General features: G+C 59.6%; 5 protein-coding genes across 5 annotated transcripts; 3 read left to right on the plus strand and 2 right to left on the minus strand.

Moving 5' to 3' along the window:
* Positions 1–711: 711 nt before the first annotated feature.
* On the minus strand, positions 712–3,668 carry POSPLADRAFT_1048175 (hypothetical protein; the record flags this gene model as incomplete). The annotated part of the gene is made up of 10 exons (XM_024479457.1): positions 712–824; positions 1,068–1,162; positions 1,205–1,239; positions 1,336–1,465; positions 1,713–1,822; positions 1,942–1,994; positions 2,212–2,318; positions 2,395–2,679; positions 2,922–3,123; positions 3,185–3,668. The coding sequence occupies 10 exons, from the start codon at positions 3,666–3,668 to the stop codon at positions 712–714; spliced, it is 1,614 nt and encodes a 537-aa protein (XP_024336471.1).
* A 268-nt stretch (positions 3,669–3,936) lies between these two features.
* Positions 3,937–4,986, plus strand: POSPLADRAFT_1149709 (hypothetical protein; the record flags this gene model as incomplete). Its single annotated transcript, XM_024486341.1, has 1 exon — positions 3,937–4,986. The coding sequence occupies one exon, from the start codon at positions 3,937–3,939 to the stop codon at positions 4,984–4,986; it is 1,050 nt and encodes a 349-aa protein (XP_024336472.1).
* A 1,765-nt stretch (positions 4,987–6,751) lies between these two features.
* Positions 6,752–7,800, plus strand: POSPLADRAFT_1149456 (hypothetical protein; the record flags this gene model as incomplete). Its single annotated transcript, XM_024486304.1, has 3 exons — positions 6,752–6,982; positions 7,032–7,172; positions 7,258–7,800. The coding sequence occupies 3 exons, from the start codon at positions 6,752–6,754 to the stop codon at positions 7,798–7,800; spliced, it is 915 nt and encodes a 304-aa protein (XP_024336473.1).
* A 926-nt stretch (positions 7,801–8,726) lies between these two features.
* POSPLADRAFT_1048178 (hypothetical protein) lies at positions 8,727–10,115 on the minus strand (the record flags this gene model as incomplete). The annotated part of the gene is made up of 3 exons (XM_024479458.1): positions 8,727–8,821; positions 9,081–9,328; positions 9,781–10,115. The coding sequence occupies 3 exons, from the start codon at positions 10,113–10,115 to the stop codon at positions 8,727–8,729; spliced, it is 678 nt and encodes a 225-aa protein (XP_024336474.1).
* Positions 10,116–10,785: 670 nt separating this feature from the next.
* POSPLADRAFT_1075269 (hypothetical protein) lies at positions 10,786–13,719 on the plus strand (the record flags this gene model as incomplete). Its single annotated transcript, XM_024482799.1, has 3 exons — positions 10,786–10,938; positions 11,000–11,320; positions 11,610–13,719. The coding sequence occupies 3 exons, from the start codon at positions 10,786–10,788 to the stop codon at positions 13,347–13,349; spliced, it is 2,214 nt and encodes a 737-aa protein (XP_024336475.1). The 3' UTR covers positions 13,350–13,719.
* Positions 13,720–14,433: the final 714 nt, after the last annotated feature.

A 14,433-nucleotide genomic window follows, 5' to 3' on the forward strand; every position in this document is an offset into this window, starting at 1 on the left:
TGTGCATAGATTCCCTCTCTTTGCACAGATTCCGTCTCTCCCCATCGGGTCGCTGCCCATCGAGTTGACAGCCACTGTGCTCATATCCTGTGTTTATTGCGATATTCACATCGTTACTTCCTATCTCTGTCATATAGAATGTCTGACGGCCGACGAGTTATGCCATCAATCAAGACACGCCATCAACCTGACCATCTCTGAACGTACACAAGATAACCTCAGCTACGAGCGTTGTCTGCGCGTCTTGCTTGTGGCAGCTATACGCTATACACAATGATGAAATGCGTACAGGCCCAATTAGCCGGCAATAAAGAGCAGGAGATACCTCGGTTTCCACTTGTCGGAAAAGTCGGAAACAAAATATCGAACACTTCAATAGCCCAGACTGAAAGCATGAGATAGTTGCAGATCGCACCGACTGGCGATGCATGCAGGTGAGCGGAGACTACTGTGGCTCCAAGATTAGGCATCCTACTACTTTGTGATCCACGCCGGACTCTGCAAGAGATACCACTATTCGCAAGCACTCATGATTGTCTTCCCCACCGACCAATTATTCTGGTAGGACTCTCCGCGCCATATAGCTGGGAGTGATCAGCTTGCCTTAATATTGAGCACTTGAAGTCGGACCTCCACTCCAGTACAGTGGTCGATTCACTGTTTCACCTGGACGTGACTGGCTACCTAACAGCCGCTGAGTCCTACCATTGCTTATATCCGTGTGTCCATAATTTCAATGGCGGGGCCAACCGACCGAATCATCTTGTTCTGAGAGGCGTGCAACAAGTAATCCGATTCTGAAACAGTCACCACCTTATTCAATACTGGTCGGTCGGGTACAGGACAGTCCATCACATGAGCACGTGTAGCAGATGAGTAGCGGAAGTGAGGTGCTGATTGAAAGCGTATTGTTAGAGACAAGTGTATGGGCCAATGGAGCCAGCCTGGTGAGGTTTGTCAGTGAACGAAAGTCACGCCGTACTGGCACACAAGGCACATCATCCATGGAGTCTGTACAGACTTAGTGAGAAAAACATCGAAGGCAAAGCATAGATGGAAGTACGCACCACCACTAGTGCTGAGTGCACGAGCAGTAACAACCCGAGGACATTCGGGCCCATGGCCCAGGTGAGGGATTCCCTCCGTCGTAGCTGTCATCGACCTCGATATGAAAGTCAAAGTGCATGGATAAACAAAGGCATACCTGACGCCTGGGTCGATCCACTCGGAGGATAAAGACTGACAATAGTAGGCATGATGGGGTCCAGAGGAAGAGCGACAACTCGGGCAAACATGCCCAAGAGCGACAGGAAGACAAGCGAAGTAGCGAAGTACATATCTGAGCAGAGGAAAGCGGATAGAAACGCTACTGGAGACACTGAAGGTCCAATCCCCCTTATATAACAGCGAGACGAGCTCTGGTGTCGACCGCCTGAACTGGCTCGAGTGCCAAAGATCCTCAGTACTGCGCAGGATCCCTCACCGCCTTCAAGCATGCGGTGCTGAGTTGAGCTTCAGCTCGAACAACCATAGATGCGCAATGCAATAGCGCGCACTTGTGTTCGAGAACTCCGGCAAACAGGCACCCAACGTGCTCCGCCTTCGAACATATCACGGCCGCATGTGAGATGAATGGGTGAGCGCACAAGACCCAAACAAATCACTCATCACTCGCATCCCATGTAAGAGCCTCAGCATCATATTGCACGTACCCACATGGGACACAGTCAAGACCATAAGCGTGCCCGCCAACATGCGCCTTGGCCAGCGTTGCGCAGTGGCACCAACTCAAGCCAAAACCCTCACTGGTCCACCGGCAACTCTATCAACACAAAATGATGTGATCGGCACGGCATTGTGAAAAAGATACCACTACTGACCCAATCATCCCTCATGTGAGGAAGTATTTCCGGCTTGCGTCCTAGCACCCTTGATACTCACAGGCGACCATCGAGGCGCGGTAAAGACTCGAATACACAGCTCAATGTCTTCATCTTCGTGGGTACAACAAACAACAAACATTACCGCGCTGCAACACTCGGATCATAGTAGATTCTCCGTGTCCACCGCCTTCGTCTCGTCATCCCAGCGGTCTTCCATTCATTCAACGGAACAGGCCGCGGATCAAGCCACGAGTCATTTGTGTACACCCAGCCGGCTATAGCCTTACGTCAGTCCTCACCGTACGCTCCAACTCAAAGAGGAACGTACCGTCATCCGCGCTCGCAAGCACGGCCCACGCGCCCTCGACGTCTGGCCGCCAGTCCTCTGTCTCAACAAACGCCCAGCCCGGCTCCAGCGCAAACGTGAGCTTACTACTGCACAATGCACATCAGCGGCTGTCCTCCTCGCTGCACTGGACGCGAGATGCTGTAAGAAAAGGAGCGGACGGACCTGACATCGCTAGCCCCGTCTTCGTCGACCCCGCTCCACCCATCCCGCCCGCGCGTCCACGCCTTCCGCTCACCCGGCTTCAGGTGGCCCTTCGCCCACTCGCCGTCGTCCTCTGCGCCAGTACCCGTGCCCGCGTTCCAACGTTCATTCTCGAAAAGCTCGGCCTCGCGCAGCTCGGCGCGCCAGTGCCGGTCGTCTAGGCGGTCGTTGTCCACAAGACACGCGAGGCGTGCGCGTAAAAGCCGGCGGAAGAGATTATGTAGAGCGGGGAGAAACGTTTGCCGGCTGAAAGGATGCGTACACAGGAGCGGTAGAAGACCTAGAGCGAGGAAGGTGGTGCGGAGGGGTACGAGCGCTAGTAGGGGCAACGAGAGTAAAAACGCAACGAGGGTGAGAGAGAAGAGGACGGGAGTCAATGATGTTCCATGCGTGAAGTGAGGGACGACGGGCAGGAGGAAGTCATGGACGTCAGAGCTATATGTTTTCAGCCGTTGGGACAGATACTCCTAACCATATGGTAGACTCACAACGCGCCCATGAGATTCTGGATAGCCTGGACATTGGCCAGCCAGTCCACGCTCCCCTCGGCCGTTTGTGGCGGTGGAGGGATTGGCGCCTTCGCCTCTTCGCAATCATATTCATCCGGATGATTAAGGGCGGGGTGCGTCGCAATTATTACGGACAATACAATTACATATGGGAGTAACAGAAACAATCTTGGGAAGTAACCTGGTCCGGTTCAATTTGCTGTCAGCACAGCGTGCGATGGAGAGATGGAGGACGGACGCACAGAGGAACGCATATGTTGCCATCCAAACGCCAGTATACTTGGATCCCTTCCTCCACATCACTATCTCCTCGAGCCTGTCCTGAAGCCAGAACACGGGCCCGACCTTCGATACAAACCGCCTGAAGTTGACGGTCGTGATGGGGATTGACAGCGGGTCGCGCCCCGAGAGGAGGCGGGGAACACCCTTTGCGCCGCCCGTTCCTGATATTGAGCTGTTGCTACGAGGCGTGGCTGAAGCATTTGCAGGAATGGAAAGTGTCGACGAAAGCAAAAGTTGTGGAATGCTGTTAAGGGCGAGCTTCGAAGGCGATAACGTGGAGGACAGAGGCTGCGACGACACTGGTGAGGAAGCGGCAGATGAAGACAGCTCAGGCCGAGGGAGAGCGGTAATGACTTTGGGGGAAGGTCGAGCAGTGTCTGCACGGGGATTAGAAGGAAGACGCGTCGCGTAGGACGGTATGTCTACATAATTCAATGTGGCCATGACCGAAGTTGGCGAGTGAGTGTGAGGCGCCCACTCCTAATTCCAAACTTTACACAAGGATGCTCTCTGAGAATACTCAATGATAGCACCATAAACAGTCCCCGCATCTCTACAAAATATGGTGTTTTCTGAGACCCACAGGATGTGTCCTGGTCTGCATCTTTGTTACAGCGCGTTTTGGCCAAACAACTTCGGACGACTGGTAGCTGTAAAGCGCCAATCGCCGATCGAGCAGGTCGCCCATCAGCCACCGTGGTGGTGAACAAACATGAGCAGCGCGGACACGCTCGTCTCCTCGCTCAACCAGCTCCTCGCCAAGCTCGGCCTCTCTGCCATTGTGCTCGAGTCCCCGTTCGACCTCACGCCCTCGCTGCTCGTCGCTGTCCTCGAATGTATTCTCGAGTCGCGACTCGACATCCCGCCCGCCACCCGTGCGTCGCGCGACATTCCCTCCAGGGTGCAGGCCATGAAGGTCTTCCTCGGCGTACTGGAGGGAGACGTGATACAAATGGATGTTGGCCTCAGCGACGTCGACCCGCGGCGTCTTGCGGCGGGCGAGTGGGACGAGGTCGTGTTCATCGGTCAGCTGCTGTGCTGGCTGGGCAAGACGACGGGCCTGCTACCTGTATTACCCGAAGACACGCCTGTTGAGGATGGCCCTGGGCGATTTGTGAAGACAGCGAGCGCCGAGCGAGACATGCGGGGCGGCGCTGTATCGCCGTCTTTACCATCCGACACGGCCTCAAACACGGGCCATTCGTATCTATCGCTCTCGCGCACAGTACCAGCAGGCTCGGACACTACCGTCTCATCGAGTCTCTCCGTTCCCCCAGCCCCCCTGCCCCACGCAGATCTGTTCGATCCGGGCTCTCAAACGGTTTCGTCGGGCCAGACTCGAGCCCGGAGGCGCGCTCCGCGCTGCATCCACGAAGTCGAAGAGTTGTCATTCATGTCTCAGGACAGTCAGTCGACCGAAGACACATACTGCGCCTGCCCCCCAGAGCCCCTCGAACCATTACTGTCCTCCATACGTCCGAGCTCTACCCCCGTGCGCCACACAAGATGGGTACACCGCGTTGATGACGCATCTGAACTTCGCTCTTTCAAGGCTCATAGACCTCACTCCGTAGATCTGCTTTCCCCAGCCTATGGCAATCTGGTATCCACACCACGGACGCCCCTCACTGGAGCTACCCCTCCAGGTCGTATCCTCACGCGACACAACTCTCCCACTGAGTACACACTCGCCCTACTCAACGAGCGTGCCAAACTGCTTGCCGAGTTAGCTGAGCTGAAGACGGCGAGAAGCAAGACTTGACATATGCGCAGGTAGCCCTGTGATGGTCAAGCAGACCCCCGGGAGTCATCGCCGCAACGGATACTTCTATCCGCCCGTGTCATCCGTGTAACAAGCTGGGTTTGAGTCCGTCGCCCCTCTACTCCCAGCTGGGACTCGAATACTTCGTTGCAAGGCGATACTATTGCAGCCACGACCTCGAGGCTAGGGCCCTGGAGGAGTCCCCCTGTGGATATGGAGAACACCTACGTTTCGTCATGTTCCACATGAAATGCGCCCATCATATGTGGAGAGCTTGTTGTACTATTCACACACAGGAGATCCTTCCTAACTGCATTATTGAACCTCTTTAATCAATAGTCGTGCAATAAATGTTTTCTAGTCTAAATAAAATGGGTGGCTATCTCGGGCGCGTCCGGTCTGGCGGTGAGATGTCATAAACACGCAACGGCGAACGTGTGCGTACTCCGCGAGGGGACGCCGACAACGGCACATCGGACTCTAAGAGTGTCCTTCATGCAGAATTTTATTGGTGGCATATTGCACGTACCCTTCGATGTGGGGGCACACAAGCGACTGCAGGTCTGACGGAGGGGCGGCCGTACAAGCATGTGGGACGTTGTCAACACAGAGAGCGTCGCCGGATATACACAAATATGCCACTCGACGAGTCACCCTCTCTAGTGCTAGCGGCACCCCCTCTGATTGTTGTCAGGCACGATGCGTAGAAGGCAGCTTCGACCCGGGCCCTGGAGAAGGGCTTGAGCATGCATTTGAATTGCGATGATACTGTGTCGTCGCACGGTTACAATTCCTAGCGTCTGGTGGGAAGTCCACAATCCAAACGTTTTTCAAATGCAACAGCCTGAGTGGTATACTTGTTCCCAGGTCGGTCAGAGATATGTATCGGGTGCCGCCGTGTACGATACTTCGGGCTGCTTGAAATCATGGTGACGCGCTGGGCCACTGCTCAGCACGGTTCTATATATGAACGAGGTCGTGTGCGAGTCGCACCGTCAAGGGGACCGGGCTAGCCCGCTGTCAACAAAGAAGGAAGACGTTTCAAATACAAGGGACGGTCCGCACGCTCGAGGCCGAGAATGTGCCGGCGGCGACGATATCTGACAAATTGCTAACCCAATGCAACTGCGGCTTATGGAAGTTGGGAGCTGCGCCCACGGACGTCGTTGCACCGCCGGCGCATTACAAATATGACAGAATGGCAAAGTCAAAAAGGGTTGCAACAGGATGCGTTTGCAGTGAAGCGGCGCAACGGGGAAATCCGAAGACACGAGCGGCGGCGATGGGGTGATATATTGAGTCATGCATGCACACAACGGAGGGCACATCGAACCTGATGTGTAATATCATGCACCGCTCACACGTGAAGCACTGACGGCGCATCCGCAGAACAACGGTTTCGGTTTCAGGGAAGCTCGAGCCATAGACACGGGAGAAACACGAATCTTGTGTGTATCACGGTGACCCTGGCTGGCGGATCGACGGATGTCCGCGGAACAAGTGCAGTAGCCATAACACTGGAGAGAGTGCAAATGAGAATCCAACAACAGGTCAATCGAGAAGGCGCGCGCAAGGCCGCGCGCCCGGCGGAACAGCCTGTCAGCGTCGGAAGATGGCGACCATCCGCCTTTCGCCCGCCCGCGGCGTGCCAGCGAGTCGCATGGTCTGAATTTGTCAGACCGGGCTGCATTGCGTGTTGGTGTGCTGGAGCATCAGGAACAGCGGGTGGGCACGAGGCGAGCGGCGGCGTCCGCAACGTATCGTCATGCGGACGGTCATCTGGACGACGCCCAAGGCCACGCATGCACGGCGGCGGCCTCACGCTGCTGCGACCGCCCACGCGCACGGGCCCGGGACGCTGCGGGCGCGGACACACGGGCCGCAGGAGCCTCAGGGAAACGACGCACAGAACGCATCAGCTCGGCGCCGCAGGCAGGGTGGCGGGGCGTGCGCCATGCTGTGCGTTCTGGACGGGCACGTCGAAGGCCTTCCGCCCGTAAGATTCAAGGGCTGAGCAGCCCGCGCTATTTTTGGCCGCGCCCCAGTCTGGGGGGATAGCTCCACTTCCTTCCATAGCGAGGAAGCCAGGGCGAAGCTGGGGAACCGTGTGGGCACCCGCATCCGGAAGGCGGGCCATGCTTCGTGCAGGGAGGGAGAACTGCGCGGATGCTGATCATGTTGAGCTTGTGAGCTTGTGTGAGAGCTCGACGATGAATACTCTGGGGCCCCGTTGGGGAAGAACCCGCGTCCGGGTCTTTTCTTTTCTTCTAGTTTCTGTCCGGGCGTGGGATCGCATGCGCCATGGGTTGCTTCCCGCAAGCCGCAGGCCCGCCTACGGATTCCAGGCACAAGCACAAATGCAGTGCGTACCGGCTCTGTACGCTGATCACGCCGCCTATTCTGGGGCAGGAGCCCAGAACAACACCAAGCAGCCCCGGATACCACGCCGGTCGCCCCCCGACCTGTCCAGGGTCGCGATCTGGATCCCTGCACCGTGCGCACGGGCTCCCACACACCCAATCGATGGTGATCTTCTCCAGAGTGCCGCGTGTGCGACCTGCGCCACCCGATGCGGAGATAGGAGCGCAGAAGGACGTGCGTGGGGCGGTCTTGGTTTTCCTGGGGAGCGCGGGAGGCGGGGGGGACCCTGGGAGCGCCGCGGAGTGTTATCTGCGGGGTGCGGAGGTGCTGAGAGTTACGGCGCCGTCGCGGCAGTGGCGCTGGGGCGTTCCTGCCGGCTCTGTGAACGGAAGCGTGCGGTGGCTGCAGCGGCATGGGGGGCGAGGGTCAGGTGGGGAGGTGTATGTGCTATGAAGCCCGCCGGCTGCGTGGCAGCAATACAAGAGGGCGTGCGGAGGCTGATGCTAAATTGATCGACGCACGGCTCGCGGAAGGTCACGGGACGATGACTGTGCGGCCTGACGGGACAAGCCCCGGGCACGGGGATGGCGGGCCTGAGAGCGACGGACTGGCACCGAGCCGTCTAGATGTGCCGGCGGTATGACGGGGCCAAGAACGTGTTCACGCCCAGCAGGTTGCAGGGAGTCCAGACTGGCGGTGACAGTCGATTGACGGCGTGCCTTAGACGGTCGCGGGGGATTCTGTGCAAAATAAACTATTGGAACACTGCTGTCTTTATAACGAGGATCTGCAACTCCGATGCCTCGTCAATAATGACTGAGGTGATGGAAGCAGACGTAAACAAGTAATTGGGCTTCAGGAACGAGAGCGCAATGCACTGGCGAGCATGATCGTACTCTGTCAGAACCCCACCTAGAGAGGGAGCACAAGACCAGCTACTCACAAGGCATGACAGAGCAGTACAAGATGGAGAAACGGATGTTACGCTGCGAGAGGGTGTTACTCACCCGTCAGTCACCTACTTATCTGCGAACCCTCAGTGTGAAGCAGCGATCCCTACGCTGTGTACTCGTTAAATGGCAACGTAGTAAGGGGCACGGTCTCATGTACTCATGACCGTGGATAGCCAGTGTGCCTTCAAAAGATCTTTGCCGTGTGTAACGCTTGTTCTCCGACAACGGTGGCAGTTTCAAGGTCACCAGCTTTGGCAACTTCCTATAGTATAGGGCCTATATGACCAGAGGTGCCGAAAATAGAGCTAAGGCAGATATGTGTTTTAAGGTTCAGTGCTCTTTAAGGTTGAACGACGCTAGAACAGGAACAAGGCTAACAGAATTGGATGCAGTCTGGACAGCAGCTGGCCTTGAGCTTATGAAGGGTCAGAACCATGTTCGCCCGACGAAGAGGTGTGCAAGCATGGGCCATTCGCGGGAAAGTCTCCCCCCGCCGGCACCCTCAAACGTTCGTGCGCGAGCTATGCGGGAATATCGCACGAACGGGTGCCAAAGACGTCATTTCTGCGCGATAGAGAGAGATAGGCGACCCAGCAAGGCCGGGCTGATTATCTGCGCGTAGTGCGCGGGAGAGGGCCGAGCCCAGACCGCGCGCATGCTGGACGATCAGCGGTCGGCGCTCGAGACTAGCGTCCAGACTGACAGGAGTTCAGAGCTGGGAGCGCGGGGGGTGGGGTGGGGGGTGCAGCCGGCCAAAGCAGACAATGGTTGTGCCGCTACTGCGAACGTCGCTGCGCTGGGAGATATTGAAGCCGGAGAACGTACCCCCTTCGCAAAGCTCCCTCATGGTAGGCTTCGCGATAATTCGAGATATGCAGGGTGTTGGTGAGTCAGCGCGGGGCGCATGGGGACCCCGCGGGGAGTCGAGCCCTCTCGAGACGAAGTCCGGGGCCCCAGACTGGCGGTCTCGAGAGGCGTGGGCGGCGGCGAAGGAGGTGGTGCGCATGGGCGGGACCGCGACGAGGTGGCTGCAGCAGGGATTTGTATGCACGCATGTGCCGAGCGGTGTCCGAGTTTGCACCCGACGCTGTGTCCCCTGGGCAGGCTCGTGATATCTGGCTCGGTGATGAGAGAGATCGTCGCCTGTCCTTGTTGGCGATGCGCAGGGCGTCTATCGCAAGGGCGCCGGCAAGTGCCGTCACTGCGTCTTCTGCACAGCGTGGTCACCCATTGCCGGCTTCTCTTTGCGATGACATACCAGCGCAACAGCAGCAGCGCTGGTATTTCCACTCTGTTATTTGCAGACCCAGAGGGAGTGAAACAGACCGGCCGGCGGGAAGACAAGAAAGAGCAGTGATGGCATCTCGGCGGGCGGATTTCGGAGATCTAGGAACGGAACGGAGGGACGCGCATGCTTAGTCAGCCGATCCCGGTTAGGATGCGGACCGAAGAGGACGCACTCCTCCATCCAGGGCGAAACCGATCTCCCACTCTTTTCTCTCTCCTCGCCGCCAGCTGCATTGCGCACGCATTCCGTCGAACGCCTCGTCCAGCGCAGCCACCACCGCCCACGACGGCGCCCGCGCGCAGATCACCGAAGCTCGCGTCGTGCCCCGAGTGCGTTTTTGCCATTTCATCTCGGTCCAGGGGACGCCCGGACAGATCATCTCCAGGTGGGGCACAGTGCGGGGGCAGATTCAGGTCAGAGATTCTCGCCTTCCCCGCCCAATTTATTTTCTTGCGTCGCTTCCCACGTCCCGGGTCCTGCCCAGTGCCCGCCTCGCCCTGTGCATCTCTGACCGCGACCACCACCATCCCCCGCGCTGCCCGCTATCGTGCGCCCTTCCCCCGCTATCTTCAGCTCGCTTCAGCGACTTCTGGGCCTGCGCTCGGATAATCTGCGGCCTCCCCGCCTGCAGCTTCTCTTCCCTTGCCGCGCTTCCCCATCACGAACCTTACGTCTGCCCGTGCTTATTGCTTCGTGCTCCAGCCACTGCCAGCCCCCGCGTCCCCGGCCCGCACCCCACGCACACACCCAGACGCACGCTTCCCCGGATAGCCTCCACACGCCCGGTATCGCACACGCACACCCCATTATAACCGCATATCATATCACGACACCGCGCACGCTGCTGCTCCATCACCCGGCCTACCACACCAGCGCACACACACACACGCAGTTACGTGACTGACGTCCTCGCCTGCGGTTGCACCCCTGCATCGCATTCCAGACTGTCCATCATCCCCACCGTCATCACCGCCCGCCTGCCCCGGCCCATTCATATCTGACTGCCGCTGTCAGGCCCACAATCGTGTCATCGCACACCCCTCGCTGTCCTGTCATAGCCATCTAGGGTTTCTCCGTAAGCATCCGTCGTTTTGCCTTGCCACGGCACCGCTCAGCCGCTCATACATATATTACTACCCCTTTCCCTCCTTTGCTCCGCTTCCCGCCTTGGCCCCGTATTTGTGCCTTGTTCACCCTATGGCAGTCGAGCGGATGGACATGGACCACTTGGACCACTCTGTTCCCCCACCCCCACCCCCACCTCCACCTCCTCAGGAAAAGGTGATTGCTCGGCCATACAAGTGTCCCTACCCGTTGTGTGGTCGTGCGTTCAGTCGACTGGAACACCAAGTGAGTACCCTGTCAGCCACTACACCCCCAGCAACAGTGGTATCTGATGCTTTGCTCCCAGACCCGACACATCCGTACTCACACAGGCGAGAAGCCATTCGAATGCTCATTCCCCGGCTGCGAGAAGAGGTTCTCGCGTTCGGACGAGCTCACGCGCCATTCGCGAATACACAACAACCACACCCCGCACCTCCACACCCCGCATCAGGGGGCGCACGACGGACCGAGCGGAAGCGCGCACCGCGGCAAGGGCAAGGCGAAGATGAACTACGACGACGACGAGGGGATGGGCGCCGACGACCGCGAGGGAGAGGTAGCAGTGGTGATGGAGCGGGCCCGTGTGCAGAAGAAGGCGCGCAGCCGCGCGAACAGCGACGACGAGGTGAGCAGTGCGATGCATCTGTTTCAGGTTGCCTCCCGTATCGAGGCGTGTGTGCGCGCCTGCCCTGTCGTGCCAGGCGCAGGCGCGGGCGCAGTGCCACCCCCAGTCGCCTGCGCCAGGCAGCCGGGCGTCGGGGTCCCCGGCGAGGAATGCGGGGCTCCGCGTCTCTCGGGGCGTGCCATTGCCTTATTCGTCGCCAATTCAGTCGCCGATGACGACATGCCATGCGCAGGCTCTGCCCAGATCCTGCCATACTCTCATCGCAGCATGCTGACAGCTCTCTCCGCAGGACGAGTCTTACGCGCGCCCGACCGCGCTGTACCCGCCAGACTCCGCCCCGTACGAGTATGCCCCCTACCACCAGCCCTCGCACGGTCACCACCATCCGCGCCGCGTCGCCCCGCCCTCGCCGCCATACGCCCTCGCCGCGCCCTCACCCCCACACTCGCATGCGGTGGACCAGCCACATGTCTCACAGCAGCACGCGTTCTCGGCGCTCTCCTCCATCGCGATGGAGGAGCTGTATGCGCTCGAGCGCGCCGAGGCCCTCCGCCGCGCCGATTACGAGATCCGACACAACCAGATGCTCCGGCGCGCAGAGTATGAGGCGCAGGTCCGCCACGCGGAGGTCCTCGCGACACACGGCAGGCTCAGCAAGAGCGCAGGGCCGACCCCCGTCGGTACGCCATTCTGGCGGCCCGGGCACGGCATGACGGCGAACTCGCATGGCGTGGGCACGGACGAAGGCTACTTCGGGACCTCGCGGGAGCGGGAGAGGGGCACGGAGGAGGATGTCCCGATGGGCACGAGTGACGCGCGGAGAAGCGGGCGCAGAATGAGCTTGTCTGGGCGGCGGGAGGTGTTCGCGGCGCACCCGCATGCGTCTGGACACGTCGTCGATGGGCCGCCGGCGCACACAAAGACGCACGGCCACGCGCATGGGCCGCGGGCGCATCCATACCATACTGCCAGTGCCCCGCACCGGCAACGCTTACATGTCGGACACGACGACTCGCCGTCACCTATCAGCTCTGACTCCGACTCGCTGCATCCCGTCCACTCACCCATGCACACGACGCACGCGCCTCCGCTGGGTCCCCACCAGGGTCCGCCACCCGAGCACCTCGCGCACCCCCAGTCCCAGTATGTCACGCCCTCCACCAGTCCGTTCCTCGGCGGCCTGCGTACCCTGAACATACACTCGGGTACGCCTTCGCGTGCGACGTCCCCCTTTCGCCTCCCGCCGCCAACACTTGACGGCGCCGCGCCAGTGCCAGTAGACGACCACCCGTACGACTCCCGCGCACGTAAGGCGGCCAGTGTCGCCGGCAGTCCCCCGCGCTCGAGCGTGCTCACCGCGCGCATGAAGCGCGGCAGCCACGGCGACCTCGTTTCCTACGGGGCATACGGCGGGCACCCCTCGGACCACTTCGGACAGTCCATGGGCGGCTTCCACGCGCCGTACACGCACGAGCGCACGACGCCGGGCGTGCCGACGCCGCAGCTCTCGAGTGGGCCGAGCAGCAGCGGGAGCAGCCCGCGCAGCCACCCGTACTCGCTCGCGTCGCACGGGCCGAGCTCGACGGGCAGCGCGTGCAGCTCGCGCGCGCCGTCGCCGCCCGCGCGCTCGCCGTCGCACACGCACAACCACCCGCACCACCACCACCTGGCGCACTCGGTGCGCGTCGCGTTCGGGATGACGCCGATCCACCCGCGCGCGGCGCGCCACACGACGGGGCTCGCGCACCCGACGCACGCGGAGATGCCGCCGCCGCCGGACTTCCCGAGCATGCCTGCGCCCGCGAGCGCGCTCAGCGTCCCCGTGAGCCGCGCGTGCTCGCCGCCGATCAAGCTCCCGCCGCTGAAGCTCCCGTCGAGCCCGTCGAGCCCGTCGGGCCGGCCGGCGCAGCTGCCGCGGGGCGGCGAGGACGCGGCGATGGAGGACAGGGAGAGGGAGCGGGTGGAGCTGCCCGGGTTCAGCGAGTTTGCGGCGGCGACGGGCCTGAGGGCGCACGAGCGTGATTCGTGACAGCGGGTGGCGGTCGGGCTCCTGCTGGCTGCTGCCGCTGGCGTTGCCCGTGACTCCCTTTCGACCATTTTGCGACCGCATGTGCGCGCTGCGAAGGCTGACTGCATGTATTTTTTGTGAATTTTGCTCCTCGCCTGGATACCCCATAGAAATGCACTCCTCTCCGCTCTTCATGCCAGCCTGACCACGGACATGGATCTAGAAGTTAGCTATAGAACGATCACGATGCCCGCTCTCACCACCGCTTCATTCCGTCTTTATAATGTGCACGAGTCTGCTGTGACTGCCGCCGTACGTGCCGTGCTCTTCCCAGACAGACTACCATGTACCCGCACAATCTCCGCTTCGATATATTGAACCTAGACTGACCAGCATCGCGTTCGTGTATAGACCGCACATTTTGTTTTATTCGTCGTTCATTCAGTGGACAACTCAAGTACTTGTCGTTCCTGATCTACCTCGTGAGGCCCCTGTACGGTGTGGGAGGGATGCGAGCAGCGTCGTCCGAGGATGGTCGAAGGGTCGTGTGACTATATGCTAGCTAGAACGAAATAAGGTATGTTTGGCCGCGATAGACTGACTATATGCGTCGAATATACGCGCGCTGACGCTATCAGATACTCAACCACGATGCGTGTCCGAACGACGACGCGCGAGGTATGGTAGCGACGATGCGTGCCCGAATAACTACGCGCGAGCGACTGTGCGTGTCCGATAGGCAGCGCGCGAATCGACGGTGCAACAAACGAACGAAACACTCACCGTGTACGTGTGACTCTCGGGCCACTCGTCCGTACCAGCGCAGAAGGTGCGAGAGTGCGAGAAAGTGAGAGACGGTCGTGGTTCGAGAGAGAGATGGAAGATGGTATTTCTCGACACCGACGCAGGCTTTCATAAGTACAGAGAGGCCTTGACACGAGTGACATCACACGAAACCTAGGAGGAGTGAATGACGCACAGTATAGCAATAGATCGAAAGCAGCCCGAGACAGAAAGACATATTCTAAACGAGGATGGAAGCCCAGTCCCGGGCACAGACAAGCGAGACTCGACGTCTCCACAACTGTCAATGTCTCAGCTTCTC

The sequence above is a fragment of the Postia placenta genome (assembly GCF_002117355.1).
Source record: "Postia placenta MAD-698-R-SB12 unplaced genomic scaffold POSPLAscaffold_11, whole genome shotgun sequence".
Taxonomy (NCBI): Eukaryota; Fungi; Basidiomycota; class Agaricomycetes; order Polyporales; family Adustoporiaceae; genus Rhodonia; species Rhodonia placenta.